General features: G+C 53.3%; 8 protein-coding genes across 8 annotated transcripts; 3 read left to right on the forward strand and 5 right to left on the reverse strand.

The window, feature by feature from the left end:
* Positions 1-3,463: 3,463 nt before the first annotated feature.
* Positions 3,464-5,245, reverse strand: PHYSODRAFT_497520 (hypothetical protein; the record flags this gene model as incomplete). The annotated part of the gene is made up of 1 exon (XM_009526862.1): positions 3,464-5,245. The coding sequence occupies one exon, from the start codon at positions 5,243-5,245 to the stop codon at positions 3,464-3,466; it is 1,782 nt and encodes a 593-aa protein (XP_009525157.1).
* Positions 5,246-7,287: 2,042 nt separating this feature from the next.
* On the reverse strand, positions 7,288-7,818 carry PHYSODRAFT_490936 (hypothetical protein; the record flags this gene model as incomplete). The annotated part of the gene is made up of 1 exon (XM_009526863.1): positions 7,288-7,818. A coding segment is annotated over one exon (531 nt), but the record flags the coding sequence as incomplete, so codon positions are not given.
* A 154-nt stretch (positions 7,819-7,972) lies between these two features.
* PHYSODRAFT_314104 (hypothetical protein) lies at positions 7,973-11,377 on the forward strand (the record flags this gene model as incomplete). Its single annotated transcript, XM_009526864.1, has 1 exon — positions 7,973-11,377. One exon carries the CDS (start codon positions 7,973-7,975, stop codon positions 11,375-11,377), a length of 3,405 nt encoding a protein of 1,134 aa, XP_009525159.1.
* A 155-nt stretch (positions 11,378-11,532) lies between these two features.
* Positions 11,533-12,356, forward strand: PHYSODRAFT_314105 (hypothetical protein; the record flags this gene model as incomplete). Its single annotated transcript, XM_009526865.1, has 2 exons — positions 11,533-11,823; positions 11,904-12,356. 2 exons carry the CDS (start codon positions 11,533-11,535, stop codon positions 12,354-12,356), a joined length of 744 nt encoding a protein of 247 aa, XP_009525160.1.
* An 89-nt stretch (positions 12,357-12,445) lies between these two features.
* On the reverse strand, positions 12,446-14,240 carry PHYSODRAFT_492713 (hypothetical protein; the record flags this gene model as incomplete). Its single annotated transcript, XM_009526866.1, has 4 exons — positions 12,446-12,784; positions 12,857-13,092; positions 13,187-13,265; positions 13,329-14,240. The coding sequence occupies 4 exons, from the start codon at positions 14,238-14,240 to the stop codon at positions 12,446-12,448; spliced, it is 1,566 nt and encodes a 521-aa protein (XP_009525161.1).
* A 423-nt stretch (positions 14,241-14,663) lies between these two features.
* Positions 14,664-15,242, reverse strand: PHYSODRAFT_492117 (hypothetical protein; the record flags this gene model as incomplete). The annotated part of the gene is made up of 1 exon (XM_009526867.1): positions 14,664-15,242. The coding sequence occupies one exon, from the start codon at positions 15,240-15,242 to the stop codon at positions 14,664-14,666; it is 579 nt and encodes a 192-aa protein (XP_009525162.1).
* A 2,164-nt stretch (positions 15,243-17,406) lies between these two features.
* Positions 17,407-18,126, forward strand: PHYSODRAFT_491377 (hypothetical protein; the record flags this gene model as incomplete). The annotated part of the gene is made up of 2 exons (XM_009526868.1): positions 17,407-17,739; positions 17,809-18,126. The coding sequence occupies 2 exons, from the start codon at positions 17,407-17,409 to the stop codon at positions 18,124-18,126; spliced, it is 651 nt and encodes a 216-aa protein (XP_009525163.1).
* A 93-nt stretch (positions 18,127-18,219) lies between these two features.
* Positions 18,220-23,120, reverse strand: PHYSODRAFT_492880 (hypothetical protein; the record flags this gene model as incomplete). Its single annotated transcript, XM_009526869.1, has 9 exons — positions 18,220-18,921; positions 19,344-19,434; positions 19,506-20,630; positions 20,725-20,918; positions 21,692-21,844; positions 21,951-22,140; positions 22,219-22,365; positions 22,454-22,682; positions 22,763-23,120. The coding sequence occupies 9 exons, from the start codon at positions 23,118-23,120 to the stop codon at positions 18,220-18,222; spliced, it is 3,189 nt and encodes a 1,062-aa protein (XP_009525164.1).
* Positions 23,121-23,350: the final 230 nt, after the last annotated feature.

Consider the following 23,350-nt stretch of genomic DNA (forward strand, 5'->3'; position numbering starts at 1 on the left):
TAAGCAGGCAGCAGCCTACAGTACATGTACTGTGTACGCATTTCTTTTGCTTTGGTGACTAAGTTGCTACTGTATAGCATGTTACTCGGGTTCGTTGAAGGAGGCCGTAGAATGTCCACATAAAGCGCGAGAACAGTTAGCATGGCATTTTTTCATACAATGTCGGTATTCATTCATACTCAAAGCAACTCTGAAGTGCTGCTATTCTGTTACAGTAAATCTCCTCGGTACCGGTAGTGTGGGTCGAAAGGCTAGTTGAAGTTGTGCATCATGGATGGGATGTTCATCTCCCTGTATCATGACATTATGCAGGTGAACCGAGGTCGCACCCGCAACAGCGGAATGGTGGGAAATGCAAATCTATTCAGATTGCACTCAGAGGGGTGGGAGCAGCATTTTTATGCCGTAGCATAGGGGGATAGTTATGTGCCCTCGTGACGTGGCACCCCCGTGCCGGGCACCTTCTATCCAAGAAAATATTAACAAGAACATCAGTCCGAGAGACCACCACCAACATATTTTACATATTGTTTTTTGAGTTATCGATTGTTATGAACTGATGCACATGGTGCTTGAGCCACCGTCGAGGGGGAACCGGGCTGACTCAACGATGTGCTGGAGTATCTTCGACCCAAAGCACACGTCCTCCGTCCGCGACGCATCAAATGCGTACATGAACCTTGACAAACAGTGAGGAAGATGGTACCAGGCACGATCGGATACCGCCCGATAAATTCAGGAAGATACGGTCAAGCAGGCACGGACTCATCGCAAAGTTTTGTTTATTTGTGACGGTCTTGAATCAAGACTCTTGATGGCGCGATACATCTCTCCGAGCCTCGAAACTCGGAGAGATGTATCGCGCCACTATTTTAATTTATTAAAATAGTGCGAGTTTTAAAAAATACAGTACAGTGTATCATACCCGGAAATGGCAATGACCATAGTTCCCGATGCCTGAGATCGAGCTGGACACACCTAACTTCGGTGTTAGGTCCTAAGCATGCTGAGTGCAGATTCAACGATTTTGGGATTCGACAGACAAGGCAAATTTGCTTGTACTGCCCAACTTGGGCAGCCCAAGTTCATTTTAAGGGAAAAAAATGCACGCTCTGTGGGTTTCAAAACATTCGAGGGGATACGTAGGGTTCGTTGGGTGCCCGACAAGCGGGATTGCAGCGCCGCGATGATCTGCCAGAACTGCAATGGAGGAACTGTTGGCCCTGAGTGCAATCGGCGATAACCGCATAAAAATAAAAGAATGGAGGAACTGTTGGAGTCGGGATGTTCAGGCAACATATCGCGGCCGCCAACTCTTGCAGCGATAAAATCTTTGGACACATGCATTTGCAACTTCATACAGTACATGTACAATAGTTGTTTTCTGAGCAAAGCGGAATCGTTGGGCGCTAGCTCTTTTGCCTGAGCGATCAAGTTCCTGTGGACGCTGCAGCTGTGCGCAGGATTGGGTGTCGTTAGCTGTCTAATTTTAAACTTCAAATTCAAGTTCTTGTGACTTACATGTACATAGCAGAATATGTTCCATACTGCACTGCGAAAACATTTGAAGCTTAGCTTCAAAATTGCAGCAACTCCCAATTCGAGGGTGATAACCGTCAAAACTGCAACAAGTTCGAACTCAGATATAGTATTCGTATTCTATGTACTAGTAGTAGTAGTATACATTTTTAAAGCATTTTTGTGTAATTTACCGTACTATGATTGAACTTACTTTTTATTACCCAGATCCCGTTTATTCCTACTCCGTAGCAGAAGAGTGAAATACAGCACACAACTTCGTACAGTAGGGGTTCTTCTTATTATGCGTTGTGGACCTATACTTAAGTAGGGTGGTTAATTAAACACGCTGTCAACCATTCATTCATTTGTACAGTACATGTACATCTTTCAACAGAAGATACGGGAAGATCGGTTGCAGTGTCCACACGCATTCATGTCCTGTACTGTATTGTACAATATTCCTTACGCCCCTTGCACTCAAGTTGAGTGACTCAACCCGATCTCGATCACGTGCAGACAATGAGCCTACATGTACATGTATGAGCACGGCGTTTGCCGTAAATTCACATGGAACAGGCCGATCGATCAACTACCGTACAGTGCGTACGTAGGGCTATGTGTTTGTAGAGCGGTTGTTCTTGTCTCGTACAGTAAGCCACTGCCAGTGGTACTGGTGGCGGTTCACCAGCCGACACTCGAGTCGTTGCCGTCTCAACCCGTCAACTCATCCATCACCAAGCAGCCTCTAGCCAACAAAACCTGCATGCATGCACTAGGATCGTAGTTGAAGTTCCATACAACCTAAAGAGTTTTCTTTCCCTTGAATTCGGTAAATTACAGATCTGAAACTCGTTTTTGGTCCGCGCGTTACGGACGGCGAGCCATTTAACGTCTCAATGAAGCGGGATCCGGTGGACACAGCGCCACGCTCGTGTCGAATCGACACCCGAGCGCTTTCAAATCGCGGAGATAGTCGAGGGGACAACACGGAACGAGTGTGGTGGCGGCCCGCCACCACGGCGACCATTGCTTCTCGACGTGTGGACGACACAAGCCAAACGACGACACAGAGCCGCTTTTGAGACAGCGGAGGCGGTTCCGTACAATATGTACCGCCACTTGCACCACCGGGACAGTCTCACTGAGACGGTGCCAGTGGCGGCACCAGCTCTCGTTGTTGAAACCCGACAGCGGTGAATTGCGACCTCAAACAGGGCAGCAGCGGCACCACGGATTCGGCGGTGAAGATCCAGAGATGTTGCAGTCTCATTGTCCCCTTGCGTCCAAACATTCTGATGTCGTCCTTGCTTAAGATACTGTACGTGGTCCACTGGTCGGTGTGCTTCTTTCCCTTGTGCCAGACACGAGCGAACACTGTTCGTGGCCTTTGCTCGACGCTTAAATATATCGGTAAGATGTGTGTGCTCTCCTAGTGTCCAGAGGTAAAGTACCTTACCAGGCCGACAAAGTGCCGGCACGGTAAATTAGCCGCCTTCCAAAGCCGGAATAGTACCGGTATGGATGTCTTCCTTGCCGTTGACTTGATACATTAGTTTAACAGCCATACGTACTCTCATTCTCTTCGCATATGTAAATTGGGCCGAAAACGGCAATCTACAACGCTGAGTACATCGAACATGTCCAATAATATGGTATGTTAAACGGACAAGTGAGCCTCTTACCCTTAGCTAGCGTGACTGAGATGATTAAGTAACTCATTTGCCCAGAGCACCCCTCTCGCCGTCAATGTAAACGACTAGCACTTCGTAGCGCCTGTTGCAGACAAAGTGCTTCAAGAACTTCTTGACAAGAAGTGGCTCATTCACATCATGACACAACGTATCAGTTCATACTATTTCAACTTTGTTACTTTTCAAAATGTTGTTGCATCATCCAGATCCAACTTTGCCCTAACAAGTGTTTCTAACTTGACGCGACACACTCAGCTCACGTTCAACTTCGCATCTAGCTCCAGGTGGCCTCCTTCAGACGCTTGAGGCACCCATAACAGCAATGAGCCACCTCCTGTGCCCGGAAGACCCAAGAAGCCGGGCCGCCAACGATCCATATACAACGGTTTGCCCCCAAGTTTTTCAATGGTCGAGTTCCACGAGGCTGTTCCGCCAGCAGCAACGTCCACCTCGTCGATCTTGTTGCCCCCGGACATGATGTTTACTGTGACGTTCTTTGTGTCGGTGCTGGCGAATCGGACGAGGACTTTGCCGTCTCCTTTCCTCGTCCAAGACATGGTGCTGTTCTTAAACGCCCGCTGGATCATGTTGAGGCCCAAAGTGTCCGGGTGGGTGCCGTCGTCGATCTCTCCGATGAAGTTGGTCGGCCCACAGATCTTCTGGAGGTACGTGGCCACCAGACCCATGAGACCGATCATGTCGAACCCCGTGACTGCGATGGAGATCATCACCTTGCCCGCTGCTTGGTACATGAAGTTCTTGGCGTCCTCGTCACTGCCGTTCCTGCTTTTTCCCGTTGAGACCAGGTCGTTGACCATGCCGCTGAAGGCCTTGCGGATGCTGTCACGCGTCTTGTAGGCCGTGGCGACGTCCGACTCGGCGATAAATTGCGGCATGCAGTTGTTCGTCACCAGAGCGATGTCCGACACCACCAGCTCCGTCCTCTGCATCTTCAAGCGGAGGTCGTCCTCCGAGATGCCCGGGTTGTCCTTCCGCAGCTGCTTCACAGTCAGCCACGTGCGGTCCGTCAAGGACCTCAAGTCGTACGCGCAGCTGGAGTTGGTCTTGAAGGCGTCGCTGAGCGTCCCGATCTCCGTGTCGTTGATGGAGTTGGCGGCTTCCGTGAAGTTGGCGCCGATGAGGAAGGCCTTGAAGCGGCCCCAGCTCGATACGAGGTCCTCCTTGTAGCCGATGGCGTTCAGCAGGATCCAGTTCATGGTCGACAGCACACGGCCCGACACGTCGAGCTCTCGAGGCGGGTCGTGGCGCGTGCACAGCATGATGGCCATCGGTAAATCCGTGACCACGTTGTGAGACTGGTACAGAATGTTGAGAATCTTGTCTGTCGAAGCCGTGGGGTCCGTGGTCTTGATGTTACGCACATAACGGATGATAGACCTCATCGTACCGATCATGATGTTCGCACAGTCGAAGGCGAAGCGCACGTTCTCCGCCACGTGCCACAGCTTCTGGAACACACCAAACGTAGCAATGGCCAGAGCCGAGTTGCCGATAGCACCCACCTTGTTCAGCACCTCCATCATGCAGTCGTCGTTCTGACGGATGCACTCCATTCCACACTCCACAGGGTAGTCGATCGGGCACTTGGCCCAGCAAGTGTTGGTGCCCTCGTGCCGGTCAAAGTTGTCGGGGCAGGTGTCCATAATGTGCGATTCGCGGTAGCAAGCGGCGTCGGGGGCGACAGGGCGAGGGCCTATCCAGTTCTTGTACGTCGACGTGGTCGTACTCCTCGCTTCGGTTATCTTAATGACCGAGAAATTCTTCGGGAGTGGAGGCGGATCGATAAATGACCCAGGAACAGGCTTCAGGTCTGTTGCTGCTGCGTCTCCGAAGGACGACGCGGTTGTTGCCTCCTCTGGGGCAACAGTCGACAGGGTCTTGGTCGACTTTTTAGGCGAAGGAGTCGCGGGAGTATCGTCATCGTCGTTCCAGAATGTCCAGTCGATAGTAGACGCACTGGAGAAGGTTAATATTAAGGCCAGGAGGACGAGAATTACCCCTGACCGAGTCATGTCTGGACGTGTGAGGCCTAGACTGCAAAAAGAGAAGTGCTGGGTCTACAGTTTGTATCGACCAGTCGGACTCTCGTCCGGTGCGGGACTAGCTGCAACGATGGTGACTCAAAGCGAAGTCAGAGGTTGGCTGCTTGGCTGCTTCGAGACATGCGCAGCTATTGCACTTCGTTAATACATCCATCTTGATTGACTGGTTACCATCACCCCTCGGATCCAACTTGGGATAGGATCTTGAGTTTGTTTTGCTGTCTGTAGCCCGTGGTCGCCTGCTCTACGTTACAGCGACTTGAATTGTACTTGAAGTAGCCCAAGTAGCGGTTCAAAGTTCAGGATTACGGCGAACCAGATGGCGGAAGTAGTAAGCCATGTTGGTGATTTTTTACGAGCTTACAGTTAAATCTCGGCTATCCAGCCACTCACAGGCAGTTCAGCCCAATGCCACTATAACAGCGGCTGCATGGTGAATGTTCGTAGTCCTCCACCGCATGGTCTATAAGCTGCAGTGTTTTGCGAGCCCTCTATCGAACTGCATGGTGAATGTTCGTAGTCCTCCACCGCATGGTCTATAAGCTGCAGTGTTTTGCGAGCCCTCTATCGAACTGCATGGTGAATGTTCGTAGTCCTCCACCGCATGGTCTATAAGCTGCAGTGTTTTGCGAGCCCTCTATCGAACTTGTATCGCCCACTTCAACCTCAGACGATCCCGTGAAACAGCAGCTTTCATTTCGTTGCATCGTGTTAACACAATTATGTTTAGGCATTGCACAATCACAATTGCTAAAATTGGTACAGTAAAATATACACAACACAGAAAATAGTAATCGTACCTGTACAGTACTAAGAACAATATGATACTGTTATTTTCTACTTGCCCCAGCGAACAGCTCGCAAAAAAGGTGGATACACCTATCCTTCAAAAACAGTTTTACAGCACTTCTCGTTTCACATCAAGATGAAGAGCAACTGAACTTGAGCTCTATTTCATAGCCTTTCGAATGCATGTACGTTAGCATATCACCACGATAATAGCTTTTAGTCTAAAATCCTAAAAGATACACTGGTACTAACCGCGCTCATGCAATCTGAACTTGCGTGCCCGGGGACGCTTTGTATTCGGTAAGACACAGTCTCGGGTGACAACGACTGTACAGGTAAGTAGCCTATGCAACGGACACAATCCTCTGGGGGCCTGTCCTGCGTAGCGTGCAAACTGTCCTTCTGTACCAGCCAAGTTCAACATCCATACGTGTAGAATAGCATTGTAGCAATCGAGCATCGAGCTCCTAAGCTTAGGTTCCGGCAGACATGGGTTTCACCTGACGACGTTGAAATTCGACAGTCACACAAGGCTGTCGATGAGGTGAGATTCGACTGCATAAATTCGCACTTGGCTGGCTCCTTGTAGACTACACCTGTAGCGCATGTACCGACTGTTGCTGGCATTTAGCCCACAGGGTGAATAGAAATTACCTTTTTGTGCCCAGGACTCCATTCCGACAAATGCCTGCAGAACCTAGCTATTCATAAGCGTCAAGATCCGTGACGGTCCGAAAATTTGTTTTTGAAGCGAGCGGGCCTAGACACGGGCTCTTAGATCCCATTTGATCGCTGGTTTTGCAGATACCAACTACAGAAGTCTCCATGTTGCTTACGAATAGAGACTCGTTGTACAGTACTCTAGCGGGGATTGGTGAAGAAAAACAAAGACTCGGAACGATAAAGAGGCTGGCAAAAAAACTATATGTTCCAAAACTGAGCTGATTATTACAGTATGCTGCGTGAAATCTTTGGTGCAACCAGGTAGCAAGTTGCAGCGGTACATATCTGGTTAAAGTATGGAGGAATGCGGTGTTCATGAAAGTAAAGGGCTTCACATTTCTGTTGGCGTGGGTCCTAATGTGACCTATAGCATTCACTTACAGCAACCGACGCGACTAAGCATTGCTAACAAGAGCAACGCACCAAGAAGAATAAATCTTATGCTAAACACGAAAGCAGGCCAGTCTTTTTGAGTTATATCCCTTTCAAAGTGGCTGCCATCACTTGCGCGGCATGAAGTGCGAGTTGAGGGCCACGATGAGTCCCAGTCGAACACCCCACACCTTCTCCTCCCACGGAGCCTCCGACGGGATCACGAAGTCGTCTGGGACTTCACCCTCCCCACTCAGCTCCGCGTAGATGACTAGCAACGGAGCGACGTGCCTTTTCCACGCTAGAGGCGCGAGCTTGAGCTCTAATCCGAGCTGACACAGCTTCTCGATGTCCCGCCCAAAGTGTGTAAAATATGACCCTTGGTATCGCGCTAGATAGAAAATCTTCCCTAGCTTCTTTCCCCACGCTTGCTTTGGCCACGGATCTTCCGAGGGAACAACAAACCCCGGCGGGACGTTGCCATTCTTGTAAACAGCGACATACGCTTCAAGAGAGGGGATAACAACGTCATTCCACATTGCCGCGCTACGGTTCCACGCAAAACCGAGCCCATCGAGCTTGTCCTTGTCTCGAGTCGTTTGCTCCACGTACTTTTTGCCCGTTCGAAGATCCGAGATTGTAGTGCCTAAAGGCATCCCTCCGACGGTCCACTAATGTTACATTGTCGGCTAGGTTATCCGGACAGAAGGACAAAATTCGCAAACGTTTTATATTATCCGGACATAATGGCAAAAGTTGCAATAGCGAACCAAGTCGGCGGGCGCCAGTCAATATATAACTCAAGTCGAGGCCATGGCGTCCACGTCGACCTCGGAGCTGCGCAAGGCGCTGTCCAAGTACGCGTTGCCGAGCGCGAGCGAGCTGCGCCACCTGCGCGCGGCGGACCCGACGACCTCGTACCGCGCGTCCTTCTTCCGCCTGCAGATCGACGAGCTGCTGGCCGCCGCGGGCCGCAAACCCGGCGCCAAGGCGGCGGCGGCGCTGCAGACGCTGCTGTTCCAGGTCAAGGAGGTCCTGCAGGGCCTGCAGGAGCAGCAGGTCACGCAGGACGCGCTGCAGGCGCGCGGCCTGCGCGTGCGCAACCACGTGAAGCGCAAGGAGATCGTGCTGCCCTTCCAGTGGCCGGCGCGCCTGGACGTCGTGGGCAGCTACATCCTGCAGACCATGGCGTACGCGTCCAAGAAGGGCGCGGCCGAGTACGGCGTGCTGACGGTGGACCTGGCGGTGGAGATGCCGAGCGGGTGCTTCCTGCCCAAGGACTTCGGCAACTACAGGTACCAGGACAAGCGCAACCTGTACCTCGGCGTCCTGGTCTCGGAGCTGCAGAGCCACACAGAGCTGTTCCAGGACGTGACGCTGCAGCCGTGGCACGGAGACTACGAGAAGCCCGTGGCCATGCTCAAGGTGAACCCGCAGTTCCTGAGCGAGCACGGAGCCAAAGGAGTCAAGGTCTGCGTGCGCGTCATCCCCGTGGTGACCGCGGAGCTCTTCAAGCTGGCCAAGCTGGCGCCGTCGAGGAGCAACGTCAAGCACGAGCCTAATATGACGGAGGAGGAGATGAAGCAGTGCCGCACCCCCATGTACAATAACGCCATCCTGGAGGACATGATGGTGCGCCAGCACACGCGCGAGCTGCACGCCGCGCTGAAGGAGGCCCCGCAGTTCGCCGAGGCCTGCATTCTCGCCAAGGTCTGGATCAGACAGAGAGGCTTCCACAAGGCCATGGACTCGGTCAACGACTTCCTGGTGTCCATGCTGCTGCTGTACTTGTACCAGAAGAAGCGGATCAGCGCGCAGACCCCGTCCGACCAGATGTTCAAGGTGCTGGTGCAGTTCATCGCGGTGCACAACGTGGAGAAGGAGCCGCTGCAGTTCCCGCCCGCGGAGGGCGGCGTCGTGCTGACGACCGAGGGCATGGAGACGTTCCGCCAGTCGTTCGAGCTCGTGTTCCTGGACTCGTCCGGGCGGCTGAACCTGTTCGGACGCGTGTCGCGCAGCGCGTGGAAGGAGCTCCAGAACGCCGCGGAGGAGTCGGTGAAGCTCGTTCAGCACTGCTCGATGGACGCCTTCCGCTCGCTGTTTATCAAGAAGAACGAGTTCTGGACGCGGTACGACCAGTACTACTGGTTCCCCGCCCCTGCTCCCGTGGACGACGCTGATGAGGACACTTACACGGTGGAAGAGAAGCGCGCGATCAATGACATGGGGCTGGAGCGCTTCTGGCTGCACAAGCTCGAGTCGGTGCTCTCGAAGGCGTTGACGGACCGTGTTACGCTGGTGCGACCTATTCTCGAGGACGGCGTTGAGTGGGGTATGCAGGACAGCTCGCTCCCGCAGCAGCGCAAGGTGGCGGTTGGACTGCGCATTAACTCGGACAACGCGTCGCGGATCGTTGACAAGGGTCCGTCTGCGGACGACAAGGTGGCCAGCACCCAGTTCCGTCAGTTCTGGTGTGGCAAGTCCGAATTGCGTCGCTTCAGGGACGGCGCTATCATTGAGGCTGTGGTTTGGGACGGCATCAGCCCCGAAAACCGCCACCGTGTGCTGGATGCCATTGTCAACTTCATAGTGCCAGCTCACTGCCCGCATCTTACCTCGTCGCAGATTAAGACTTCCAACGCTGCGCTGTACTCCGCGCTGGATGTCGAGGAGCCTGCTGGAGCAAAGAAGGTTAAGGGCTCAAACGCTTCGTTCGAGTCGACCATGAACTCGGTTTCCAAGCTGTGGGTAATCTTCAACAACTTCGCCAAGACCCTGCGCGACTTGGACTCGCTGCCTCTGAAGGTCTCCGATGTGCTGCCGGTGCACCCGGCGTTCCGCTACACGAGCCTCTTCCCGGTTCAGCCGCACCCGTTGGCTTACTCCAAGGGCGAGAAGATGGATGCCGCCCCGATGGCCCATGTGAACACTGTGCTGGAGCCGTTGATGCTGCACTTGAAGTTCGAGCGCTCGTCGGCCTGGCCGAATGAGAAGAAGGCCCTGATGCACGCCAAGACCGGTTTCTACGTGCACATCGGCCACGAGCTGCGGTCGCGCCTTAACCTCCGCTGCGAGGTGGCCAAGGACTGCGTGGATGTGTTCGTCAGCGGCTACGTGTTCCGCCTCGTGATTCGCAGTGAGAAGGAGCTCAGTGTCGTGACCGGTGCTGCTGGAGTGAAGAAGCTCGCTATCGTCCACTCGCCTGAGTATGTGATGGCCAAGCGCGAGGCCGACTACCTCTCCAAGCACTCGAGCACAGTCCACGCGCTGCACACGAAGAACACGTCGTTCGGCCCCACCATTCGGCTGGTGCAGAGATGGCTGGCTGACAAGGCGCTGAGCAATGTGCTGCCGGTTGAGGCAGTGGAGCTCATCGTGGCCGAAGTGTTCCTTACCACGGCGTCCACGTCTACTCCTCGCTCCGTGCTGTCCAGCTTCCTCCGCTTCCTGAAGCGTGTGGCGAGCTTTGACTGGCAAAACGTCCCGTTCATCGTGGACCTGAACAGCTCCTTGGACGACGACAAGCGACGCGAGATCCTGAAGCGGTTCGAAGCGTCTAGCACAAGCCCAGCCACGCACCCCGCAATGTTTATCGCCGCAGACTACGAGGACATGGACTGTTTGTCAAGCTGGACGCGCTTCACGCCGGACAAGGTCGTGGTGCAGCGGTTGATTTCTCTTGCGCAGGTTTCGTACGATGTGCTCGTCTCCTGGCTCGCGTCAGGTGCTTCCTCTTCTGGCTGGAAGGTCGCCTTCGCCTCGTCGAGGATGGAGTTCGACGCCATGCTGCAGCTCGCTACGGAGAACCTCCCGACCAAGCGCATCCGTGTCGAGGGCGACAAGAAGCACCCGTTCGTTGCGCCAGTCTACAAGAACATGGACCTGACGACGGTCCCGGTCATGATCGGCTTCGACCCCGTGCACGAGCTGCTCCAGGATCTGCAGCGTGCGTTCGGCCACCTCGCCTTCTTCTTCGTCAACGGCGTCGACACGACCGAGATCCTCATCACGTGGAAGCCGCAGGCCTTCTTGCCCGCCAAGTTCCGCGCCATCACGTCCAGGTACCAGATCCCTCTCCCCAACACCGACGCAGCGGAGGACGACGACTCGACCCGCAGCTACGCCGTCCCCAACATCTTTGAGATCCTGTCGGACATGCAGAGCATCAGCCACGGCATGGTCGTGGGCGTCGCTCTGCAGCCGTTCGAGAGCTCATAGGTCCTATGCTGTACACACAGCCAAACAATTTAGATGCATTTTTGACTCATGATTCATGAACTTGCTTGAACGGCTAGGCATCGGTAGCTAAAACCATTTTTAGGGTCGAGTGTTGCTGCTTCAATCTTCAACTCGCTGAGCGAGCACAAGACACGATGGACCGACTGCGAGCTGCGTTCGATGAGGTCGTGGACATCGTCAAGTCGGCGCTGGATGGCGAGCCCAAGACGCCAGCGGAGATTCTGCTGGATGAGCATCTTCCCGTGGAAGAAAACGTTTTGGCGTCTTTGATGTCGAAGAACCAGCAGCAGGCTACGGGCATTCCGACTTCCGTCGTGAACGAGCTGGCGTCGCGCACGAACAACGTGGTGGACTGCCCCTGCATCCAGGCGCGGATCTGGGAGATCCTCATCGACCACCAACAGAACCCGACGCTGATGAAAAAGGTAGTAAGACCTCGAAACCTCACGACTTGACTCTTCTGTAGTCGATCTACTGATCTCTTTCAACAATTTGATGTCACTAGGCGCTCAACCTGCTGCAGTACCTGCTCATCAACGGCTCCCAGGAAGTTCTGAACGACACTCGCTCGCCCGCTCGTGCCTCGTTCCTCATCGAGCTGGCAGCCGAGTACAACAAGTACGAGTTCGAGCAGTACGAATTCAGCCAAAACTTGGACATCGGCGCAGGCGTGCGCAAGATTGCGGCGGAGATCAATACGCTGCTGGAAGACGAGGACGCTCTGCTCAATGCTCGCCAGAAAGCGCAAAAGCTTCATCAGGATCTATCGTCTCGGGGTCTGCGCAGCGCGTACCCAGCACCAAGCCCAACTCGCGCTGGCATGTCCTTCCATGATGAATCGCGGCCGCCGGCATACACCAGCACGTCGAGGTTCGGCTCGAGAGACGACGAGGACATTGCATCGAGGATTATCACTCACCCACCGTCAGATTCAGACCATAGCGATGAAGAGAGATGATGTTACGACGACATCACCCAAAGCCAAAGTGTCTACAGATTGATAACCTTTGTGTTTAGCATTAATTTTCTCATCTTGAAACTTTTGTTTTACTTGGCTGCCAAAGATCGGAGGTATCCCATGTCGTACTGGTTCCGATCAAACTTGCACTTGTCCTTCTCCTTGGCAATCGCAGCTATCATCCGTTTGTGCTGCTCCTCGGTCTCAGTGGTCACAGCAGGAGGAACGAGGGCCTTAGCCGCGTCATAGTAGCCGAACGCCTTCTCGTAAATGTGGAGAGCGTGGTAGATCTGCCCCATGCGGAAGTGGATGATTGCACGATTGCCATCGAGATGAAGCGCTTGGTCACAGTGATTAATGGCCTTGGTGTAGTTGCGCTGCATCTCGAGGCAGCCGCTAGCAATATTCACGTGGCACGAGATCTCGAGCTAGAAGTACCCTTAAGTGTTAGATCGAGCACACACACGCACCACGAGTTTAGCTAAAGGACCCGGGCTCACCTCATGAAGTACTGGAGACACTGCCTCCTCGTTTGTAGAGCTGAACTCTGGTCGCGCGCGCAGGACTTGGAGGCAGCCTAACACAACTTGGTATTTCGTCGTCGAGTAGTCAAAGAAGCTCTCAACAGCCAGCACATTCGCTTCTTCGAAGACCCATTGGATGCGCTCAAGAACCTCTTTGAACGTCCGTCCGTCAGTACACTTCGATACTTCGCGCTGAACCGTATTATTGTCTGCTAGGCAAACAAAAAGACAAAAGAAACAACTTCAGTTCAAGTGTCGTAGGCTACGACTCGTAGCACTATACGTTGGCACTTTCAGCCATCGTACCGCTGCAAGCGTCCCCACTGTTCAGTAGCTTCGTCTTCACTCGATCTAGCGCTTCCTTCCCCTTCTCGTGGTCCGAATCCTGATCACAGTTCAGTTCATTAGCAGGAAAGTCAATCTCGAATCGTTGCAGCGCTCAACGTACCAGGTTGGTGATCCGACTGAAGTGCAGCATCGCGAGCAATGGAGCGTCCATGCGCTCAAACGCCTCACCCCTGCGAAGCCACGCCGACAACTGCACCTCATCTCGTAGCAGCACCTCTTTGAACGCCTCAGTAGCCGCTGCAAGTCGCCCCCTCTCGAGGTCGCAGGCCCCGATTCCCATGTAAGCGTCCTTGTAGAACATCTTAATGATAGCCACGAGGTCGTTGGCTTTAGGCAGCGGCTCGGGCTTCTTCACCACTTCCGGCTTCTTGGCACCTTCATGACTGCAGCCTTTGCCACACGAATGCTCGCCCTCGCCCGAGTGTCCGCATCCTCCGCCATTTGCACTCTTCTCCTGCTGATTCGACGCCGCAGCAGGCTCCTTCCCGAGCAGCTTGGTCTGCTCTTCCTCAGCCTTGAGCAGCTCCGGGGCCAGAGCCTCCAGCCTCTTCACCGCGTCCAGAGTCTTGGCGAACGCCTTCTGCGCCCCCTCCCAGTCCTTCTGCTCTGCACTCAGTTTCTTGTCCCCGAGACGTCTGCTCTCCATGATCTGCTGCAGCAGCTCGTGCTTGAGCGCGAAGAGCGCCGCCTGAGCCTGCAGCTTGGCCGCCTTCTCCACGTCCTCATCTGCCTCCACTGCCTCACTCTCCTCCTTCTTCTTCTCCTCTGCGGGCGCTGCCCGCCCCCTGCGCACTCGTTTCTTGGCCTTGAGCGCCGCCACGGCCGCCTGAGCCGCCAGGATATCCGCCGACTGCTGCGCCGCCTGCGTGGCCGAGCTCTCGACGCTCTGCTTGGCGCGCTCCTGCTGCAGCTGCTGCCTGTGCTGCTGCTCGCGCTGCTCCGCCTCGTCCACGCGCTCCAGCTCCTCCTCCACGTCGAACTTGGCCCACGCCGCGTACGACGCGCTGCTCATGGGCGCTACGGGCTACAGGCAAAGAGACGCGCCCCAAGTGAGCAAGCGACGGCGCAGTCATTCCGGTACAATTTGCCACGTCAGCAGGAACAGACAGCGTCTGCCACTTCACAGCTGGTCAGCTTCAACGTCGACAGCAATGGACAATGGACACTGCGAGCGAGCAGCTCAGCTACAAGTACAGCCAGCACTCTACATGCAGGAGACAGGAAGCAATAGGCAACTAGATCTTGAAATTCATCGAAGCAAACACAGCCAGCTAACTTAAGAGGGTGCGGACAGCTACAGCAGCTACAGCAGCAACAGCAGCAGCCCCCCCTCCCCGCCGACACAGAGAATATGGGAAGGGGAAGAGAGAGCGTTGCACTGCGTCTGGGCGGCCGAGCGCGCCGCATCGGGACCTCTGTCGAGACGCATCTACTCTTACTGGGCGGCGTTGTCGACAATCTTGCTGGCGACGGCCTTGCTGACGTCCTTGCCGATGTCCTTGGCCACGTTGCTGATGTCCGAGATGACGGCGCCGCTGCTGTTGACGGCCTCCTTCATGGCGCGGTCGATGCGCGACTCCTGCGACTTGAGGAAGGGCGCCAGGAAGTGCATGTACAGGAAGGACGCGCCCAGCGTCGAGGGCATGAACAGCCACAGCAGGAAGCCCAGCTTGAAGGCGTAGTAGAAGGGGATCCAGTACAGCAGGAAGTCGGCGAAGATCTCGACGATGTTGAAGCACGCGTACACGACCCAGTACGTGAGCCACTGCACGTCGTCCTTCTTGTCGTCCGTCTCGATGGCCTTGAACGACGCGTAGGCCGGGTACACGAAGCCCACCAGGTTGCAGATGAGCCCGGCGCCGAAGCCCACGAGCAGCAGCAGCAGCAGCAGCGCCGCGCCGCCCGCCACCAGGTACAGCTTCTCCACGCCCGTGGCCTCCTGCGCCGACTGCAGCACGGGGAACTTCTCCAGGTCCTTGGCCCACTTGTCCATGTACACTTGCACCTTCTCCATCCTTCTCCTCCTTCTTCGGTTCTTCTTCTCCTTCTCCTTCTTGCCTTGCACGCGCGAGGGCCTTTTTCGAGTGTGAGGGGCCCGACCACTGGTTGAGCTCGCGGTCTTACGGAGGATACTCTGGTTCGCAGAGAAACGACCCGCGGGTTCGGGCTCTGAGTTCTCGGGCCGTTGGTTGGGCCCATATGCGGCGTGCGCGGGGGGGCTTGGCCAGGATTATTCGCGTGACAACCACCTGGTCCCGGATCCAAAGGGAGGGGCTATGCATTTTGGAGGAGCGTGCGGACAGGGGGAACGGAGGTGTTCACGGGTTAGCAAGGAGATTGCTGTGCATTTGTGCGGATGCATAGAAGAAAGACTGTGAAAAGGCTGCGGTAAGGGCAATTCGGTGCGGATTCGACGACTGGTAGCCCCGTGCGGCGACTATTTCTTAATATGGGTTCAAAATTACAGAGCCATTGTTTTGAGCAGGTACATTCAGTTTAGGAGGCTCGCACGGAAATATTCGGTACAGTGTACCGCTGACGCGCCGACGTCATAAATAGGCCTCAAAATCCTAAAATAAAAAGAAAAGAAAAGATGCTATTGCCACTTGCAAATGCTTTGTCCTCTAAAATAGACCTCTAAAATAGACTACGCCTGTCTCTTAATATGAGTGGACACGAGATAGGCGAGGGCTGCTTTAGCTTTGTGCTTTGGTGGAGGCCGCTTTTAGGCCCAGAAACTCGGTTTGGCCTGTCTAGAATGGCATTTCTGCGTTTCCAAGCCGCAGAAAAGCGTTTTGGTCGGGAAAACAGAGCCTCAAGCTGGCGATATATATAAATCGGACCTAGGTCTTAATTAAGAGCTGACTGGATTAAAACCGAGATTATTAACGAGATAATAAGCATGCGTTGGCCAAAATATCTGCAAACGGCAATAATCCTTTCTTTTTATTATTTTTATTTTTAAAACTAAAAAATAATAAAGGGAAAATTCGTGAGTGTGCTACAAAATGAAAATTTGTGCTAAAGGACACAGTACAACGGATTTGTGCCAAGTGCATTTGGCCATCGATAGCAGGCAGTCCATGAATGCCATGCGCGTCATTACCATGAGTGTGGCCATGGACAAGGACTGCATGCTCACGTCCCATCCAATTGAAGTGAAGGTGACCTAACTGTTAATTCTTTTCCGGACCGGAGAAGTACTGCCTGCTCTGCGCCAGGACTTTCATATTGCATTCTATCATCCGCTGTTTACTTTGTATACTTATCGATAAGATCTTCGGACAATCAGACCCTTTAAATTACGAAGGCTGTGTTTTTTTTAAACAAAAAACTTTAATTATGAAGTTTAAGAAGTGGGTGACCCGGACAGCAGATATGCAATTCGAGCAAAGAGGGCGTCGCTAAACTCTGATATATGTAATTAGCGCGGAAAGTGTATCACCGGTAAACTCTGAAATAAATTTCAGAGAATACAGAGTGTCGAATATCTATTGGCTGACAGTGAGCTGTATCAGCCAATCGTGCTCGTATATAAGATTGTGAGCTCTATTCGTGACAGTTTGAACTTACGTTTTGTCATTTTGAACTAGCAATTTGCCATTTTGAAGTTGAAAAGGTGTAATGCCAGCGAGGCTGCCCGAGATCCAGGCGGACAGGTTTAATTTTTAGGCTAAGAGCTCAGCTGTGTGGACGTAAGACATCCTCAGTTATCCGTCAGTAACTAGGAACTATGCAATACAGTGTAGGCTGATTGGTCATCCTGCATTCTCTTGTCGCTAACGCTGTCCTCATTTCATTGTCAATTGGCTTTGTGTGGTACCGGTACCGACTAGGACCAACGATCAGGGAAATTCGGTACAATCAAGCATATAGCGCACAAGTTGCTGCATCCAAGGCAGAGCTCGATTTGTTGGAGTTTTGCTATGACATGACGATTGCCGACCAAGACTGGGCTAGACTAGACTCGAACTAGACTAGACTGGACGCCGAAACGCCTCTCTCACCTGCAGCCTTCCAGCGCAGGTATACATGTAGCTGCTCGCAGTCTCGTAGTTTATCGCAGTGTAGCCATCTCACCGCAATCAAAGCAATCATTTCCTTACATTTACTCTTGCTCAAACTATACACCACAATCCAACACGTGTTGTCGAAGTGACGCCAAGATGGCGTCTGTGATGGCCACCAAGCGGCTGCGCAAGGAGTACCTGGCCATGCAGCGCAAGCCCGTGGACTACATCCAGGCCGTGCCCGTGGAGAGCAACATCCTCGAGTGGCACTACGTCATCACCGGCACCAAGGGCACGCCCTACGAGGGAGGGTTCTACCACGGCAAGCTCAAGTTCCCGCCCGAGTACCCCATGAAGCCTCCGTCCGTGATGATGATCACGCCCAACGGCCGCTTCAAGACCAACCAGCGACTGTGTCTCAGCATGTCGGACTTCCACCCAGAGACGTGGAACCCCATGTGGTCCGTCAGCTCCATCCTCACGGGCCTCTACTCCTTCATGGTAGGGCCTACTACCATTGCCCACCGTTGCAGCATCATACTCTAATTATTGCTATTGTATTCGGTGTAGCTGGAGAACCAGGCGACGTTGGGTAGTATCAGCACGACGGACGCCCAGAAGCGGAAGTACGCGGCAGCGTCGCTGGAGACCAACTGTACCAATGCCACGTTCCGGAGACTGTTCCCCGACCTGGTGGCGCTGCAGGAGGAGAGGGAGAAGGACCAGGAGCTGCTGCACCAGCTTTCTCCTGCAGGGGAGGGCGCCACAACTTCAGGTAGTGCGAAGGCCTCGGAGAACGGCGGGGCGATAGAGGACTGGTCCACGACAGTGTACCTGATCGGCAGTGTGCTCATGGTGGCCACTCTCGCGGCATACTGGCTGTCGTAAGCAAACTGTATGGGAGATGACGAAGGCAGAGCTGAAGGAAATGAAGGGGGCGAGTTGTATTGATGAGTAGTAGCTGGGCTGTCTATTGTGTCCTTACCGATGGTACTGTGCTCCCAGCGGAGATGACGGGGTATTTACGGGAGGGCTGAATGGTGGCGGTGTGAAGGTTGCCGCTGGTCGAGGACCCGATGGCCACGCCAGCTCGAGCGTGTGGAATATCTGCTTGGACGTCGCGCGCATTTCGCGGGCATTCACGACGAAGCGAGCAGCCCTGTCCTCCATTTCCCGATCGAGAGTCCCCACGGTAGTTTGTGCATTGGATGGCTCACCCTTCTGCCGACTCTTTTTGCTGTTAGAGACAAGCGCTACTTGTGCCTCGCTCGCCGCCTTGACTTCTTCGTGGTGGCGGACGTTAATGACGTGCTGACTGACGTTCCAGAGATCGTAAAGTGTGCGCTGTCCAAGTAGATGCACGAGGCTACAGCCTGCAAGCTGCACGCCATCCCCGAACATCTCTCGCAGCGACAAGGATTCTCCTTGGTCCAATGAGTAGTCACCACCTTCACGGGGACGATTGCAGCTGAGAAACTCCAGCGCACACCACACGTGGTAGAAGCTAGAAGCATTCGGCATCTTTTCCGGCTGCGAATCTGGCACTGCCTCCCACTCGAGCGCGATCTCAGACCTCTTCAGCATGGAGTCGATACGCTCGAGGGCACACTGGAACAGACTCGGAAGTCGATCGGTGGAATTAGCAGACTGCTCTGTTGCATTCGACTGAGCTGCGTTCACATTCTGAAACATAGCCCAAGCTTCACGTTAGGCACAATCTTGGAACGCGTAGAATTACGAGCTTACGTACGAGGACGGTCCCAAGCGCTAGCAGAAACATCAACGCGTTGCCGATTTCACGGAAGCAATGGAATATTTGCGCCTCGAGCTCGTCCGAGTCTAAAAGGTGCTTGAACTTGCCCTCAAAGTACCCGTAGCATCCTAGCAGAATAGTGACACGGGTTTATCAATACAACATCACCACTACGCTGCAACACAACAATTGCAAGACAACCTTCTGTCCGATACATGAAGCGGGGCAGGCGAAATGGTGGAATAGTCGACCCCAACGCTGGAATGCATAGCGTCAGCACGTCCTCGATCTAGCAAATATTCGAGTAGTTTAGACCCACAAAAGTAACGATAACTGGTGGACTAACACAAACCTTCGTCACCGCGAATTCGATGCAATCGTTTGCAACCGCAAGAAGTTGTCGCTTGGGAAGTAACTTGCAGAGTGCTTGCACGTGGGGCTCACTACAGTCAGATAATGATAACACAAAAATGAGTAAAGAGTCATTATCTGCATCAATGCTCGGCGTACTCACCCGAAGCAAGCACGATGTGTGCCCGTGATTGTCTTCTCGAGAGCTCCGTATTTTGCAGCTTTGACTGCGGTTGAATTGCCAATTTTCGTCCGGAATATGCTCCCCCTGGATAACCGGTGTTTCTTGGCTTTTCGTAAGCACTCTTCGTGCGCGAATTGATCTCCAACCGTCAGCATCAACGCTTCGTGTAGCGGCATACGAGTGAACCGCCTGTTGTCGAACTTGAGACTGAAATGCTGGCACAAATCCGTGCGGATCGTTTGAGAAATCTGCTCGTGTACTCGAGACAGGAGAGGGACGTCTACAGAAAGTGAACTCCCCAAAAGACACTCCAGGCTTTCATCGTTTGTCTCTTCGAATACGTCGTCAAAATCGTCAAGCCCGAGTATTGATAGTGATGAATGTGTCTTTTTGAGAACCTTGAGGATGTCGAGCATGGCGACGTAGCAGGTGGCATCGCTAGCTTCAAACTTTGTGAACCAGCCCTCCAAGTCTTTCCGTAATAAGGCATCGACGCGCTGTCCAAGTTGAAATGTGAGATCGTAATTTCGACCAAAAACGTTCACGTGGCTCTGTGTAAGAATCGATTCGTACTTGGAGCCTTCTTCTTCGGTATCAAGTGCGTTGTTGAGGGAGAACAGAGTTGGGTTTCGCTTGGCGGCAGCGGCACCTTTAGTAGGTAAATTGCGAACCTGTGTGCTTTCATGGCCACACCATTCTCGACACGCATCTTTTGCCGCCAACGACTTGTAATGGAGATAAACTCGTTCCGCCAGTAAAAACACGAAGTGATCGAAACAAAGCTCGCCTTCAGCCTCTGCTTCATCGTAAAGATGCTGCTGGTGAAGCTCGTGAAGAGAGCACCTCCCGGCATCGTTGTAAGCGTCTAATACCGCGAGTACAGGCTCGACACGCGTAGCTGCACCATCCAACGTGTGTTCAATGAGCAACCACGGAAGGGAAATTTTTGCGGGGATTTGCACAGACTTGGCAAGCTCCAGATATTGCTCACGAAACCAAAGACTGGAGAAATCTGCCAATTCACTCAGCGTAGTGCTTAGGTCCAACAGAATTGGGAAAGCTCCTGATTTATGGTAAAATTCTTGCAGTGACTCCGCGTCTGAGCTGGTCACAATTCAAATGAAGCAGCGTGGATGTTAGAGCATTAGTTTGGTTGTGGTTAGCGTACATGTATCGCTATCGAACGCCGAGACATTACCTATCAAGATCCTTCTTGAATGAAAAGAGTGTAGAGGACTTGGCATTCAGGTCACCCATCGAGCGTCTTGCATACATGGAATCGATGGCTGTTCGTAGCATTTGAATCTGGCAAAGGGAGGGGCTCGCCGTTCGATCAGGAATCTGGGAGAACTTTCGCTCTTTGTGTTTTTTCTTGAAATCTGTGGCTAGTAGCTCGCTATCGATCCAGTCGCCACACTAATAGCGCATCGTCGTCACAATAACCGAGATAGTTAGTAGATGTACAGGTCTCTTAACTCGATGTGTTGTGTTTGCTTACCATTGCACGAATATCGTGGATTAACTTTGTGCACGCCAGCTTACGCTTGTCGGCCCGATGAAGTATCGGGAGAAGCGTGTGCTGGACAAATACTTGTACCTGAAGATAAACGTTGCGGCGAACACATTTCGCGAGCTTCGAATGGAACTCCCGCAAAATCTGAACCACAGATTTCACGGCATAAACGATTTCCGCCATCGCCTGCCACTCCTCGTCGGAGTAGTTGTGCTTTATAACGCGTTCGTATTCCAGAAAGGGGCTATCCACAGGCACCCCTGCCTCGCGTAGGTTTTCGCTCGTTTTTGGATTCTGTTGCATGCATCCGCAACGTTTGTATCAAGATCTCCTGGCAATAATCTCACCTAGTAAAATACTTGACCTTTACCTGGTACTTCGAGGCCATAAACAGTAGGAAATTGCTCTTCCACTTGCAAAGATTTGCTATTCCATCTACCAGCACTTCATACAACGCATTGTTCTGCTCTTGGGTCGGTTCAAGGTCTGTAGCCTAAGGTAAAACGCACACGTCAAGCAGAAATAATTTGTTAGTGATTACTCGGCAAAAACACAGCAAAGCCAGTTAAGGTAAGCCGACCGAATTCAATGTGTGCATCAATCGTGGAAGAAATGCCTCACAAGCTGCCTTGCAATCGCGAGATGCAGCAACAATATCAAACAGAGCATCTCGATTCTTGGACGACGACGCCCCGTTACTCGACTCCAGTCTGTAGCTTCCTTGCGACTGCAACGCGTTTACCGGCTTAATGCTGGTTTCATGGAGCATCGGGATGACAGGAAATCGAGCAATGAGCTTGACAGCCTGAGATGATAATAAGGCCAAAAAAATGCGGGTAAGTTGATCACCTCGCTGCCAGGAAAACAAACGCTTAGTTATCAAATAATAGCCTACTTGAAGCTTAGCGTACCGCCTCGATAACCTTTTTGTCGGCCCCAGGCAGCGTGTTCGTCTTCTTCCATACATCCGATCCCTCTAAAACTGCCATGAGATACGACAACGCTCGGATGTACTTGAACTTGGAGCTCGGCGTTGTGCACGTGTCATTCTCGATATGGTTGACACAATGCCTTAGTAATAAATACGTGACCTGTTCATACCTAGTCGTCCATAAGTGTATGGAAGTCATAGAGTTGGTCAGTTTTAGCCAAGAAAGATGCGCAAGCAGTATTACCTACCGCTTCACGTTGGTCAAGTTGTGCCGCAGAGAGTCCCACATAGCACCTTTCGCTTGATAAGAGCTCCCCATAAACTCCTGCAAACGCGCGATATCCCTTTCGACGACGTCAGCGTCCGGAAGATCATCCTTTACATGCACAAACACCCTGCACATACACAGCCACACAATTCATCTCCCCGTTAGCCACAACGTTCACAGCACATCGTTCCACAAGCATTTCCGCTTTGCCGCACCGCTTGAAGACAGTGAAGTCATTTCTGAGACTGCTCTTGGTGTCTTGCAAGTGGTTGAGCTGCAGGATCACGTCCATAATGTCCACCAGCGCGTCCATCATGACGTCCGGAATCACGCGCGTCATGTTCTCGTGCACCGTCGTGCGCTGGATGTTGTCGCTCAGCAGCACCACCGCCTGCGAGCAGTACTCGCTCAGCTGCTTGATCTTCTCCACCTGCGGCTGCAGCACTGCATCATTATCACACACAATAATGCATTAACACCCTTCACCCTCCACCTCCATTGGCCATAGCAGCCACGCTCCCTACCAGCAAAGATGGCGTGGTGGTACTGCTTCATTTTGTTCGGGTCGGCCTCGTCCGCCACGACGCCGGGCGGGAAGGCTCTGGCGCAGCTCCTGGAGCTGTAGATGGCGTTCACCAGCGCCTTCCCTTCCTTGCACTTGCTCTGCAGCTGCCGCACCGTCTTCATCTCGTCGGCGAACACGAACGCGGCCGCCACTTCGTGCGCGAACTCCTCGTTAACAGGCGGCGGCGCCGTGGCGAGCACCAACGCGTCGGCGCAGCATCCGCCGCCAGTCTTGCGCTCGTTCTGCGGGCAGCACGACGCCGCGAACGCCCGCAGAGCGCCCAGCGACGAGCCTCCGCTGCCCAGCCCCAGCTCCATGTTCGCGAGTGCGCAACTGCATCGCACCCCTTCAAGATACTGTGTGCTGTACACTAACTGGTGTATTACATCGATTACCTTCCACAAAGCATACATGAAGTCCTTGAACCACGTCACGGCATAATTGAAATTGAGCCGCAGACGACAATGGCGCAGCGCGGGGTCCGACGAGTGTTGTTGCTCAGCTCGAGGCGCTCGCAGGTCGCGACGAAGGCGCAGACGCCTGCCTT

The sequence above is a fragment of the Phytophthora sojae genome (assembly GCF_000149755.1).
Source record: "Phytophthora sojae unplaced genomic scaffold PHYSOscaffold_3, whole genome shotgun sequence".
NCBI classification, from domain to species: Eukaryota; Oomycota; class Peronosporomycetes; order Peronosporales; family Peronosporaceae; genus Phytophthora; species Phytophthora sojae.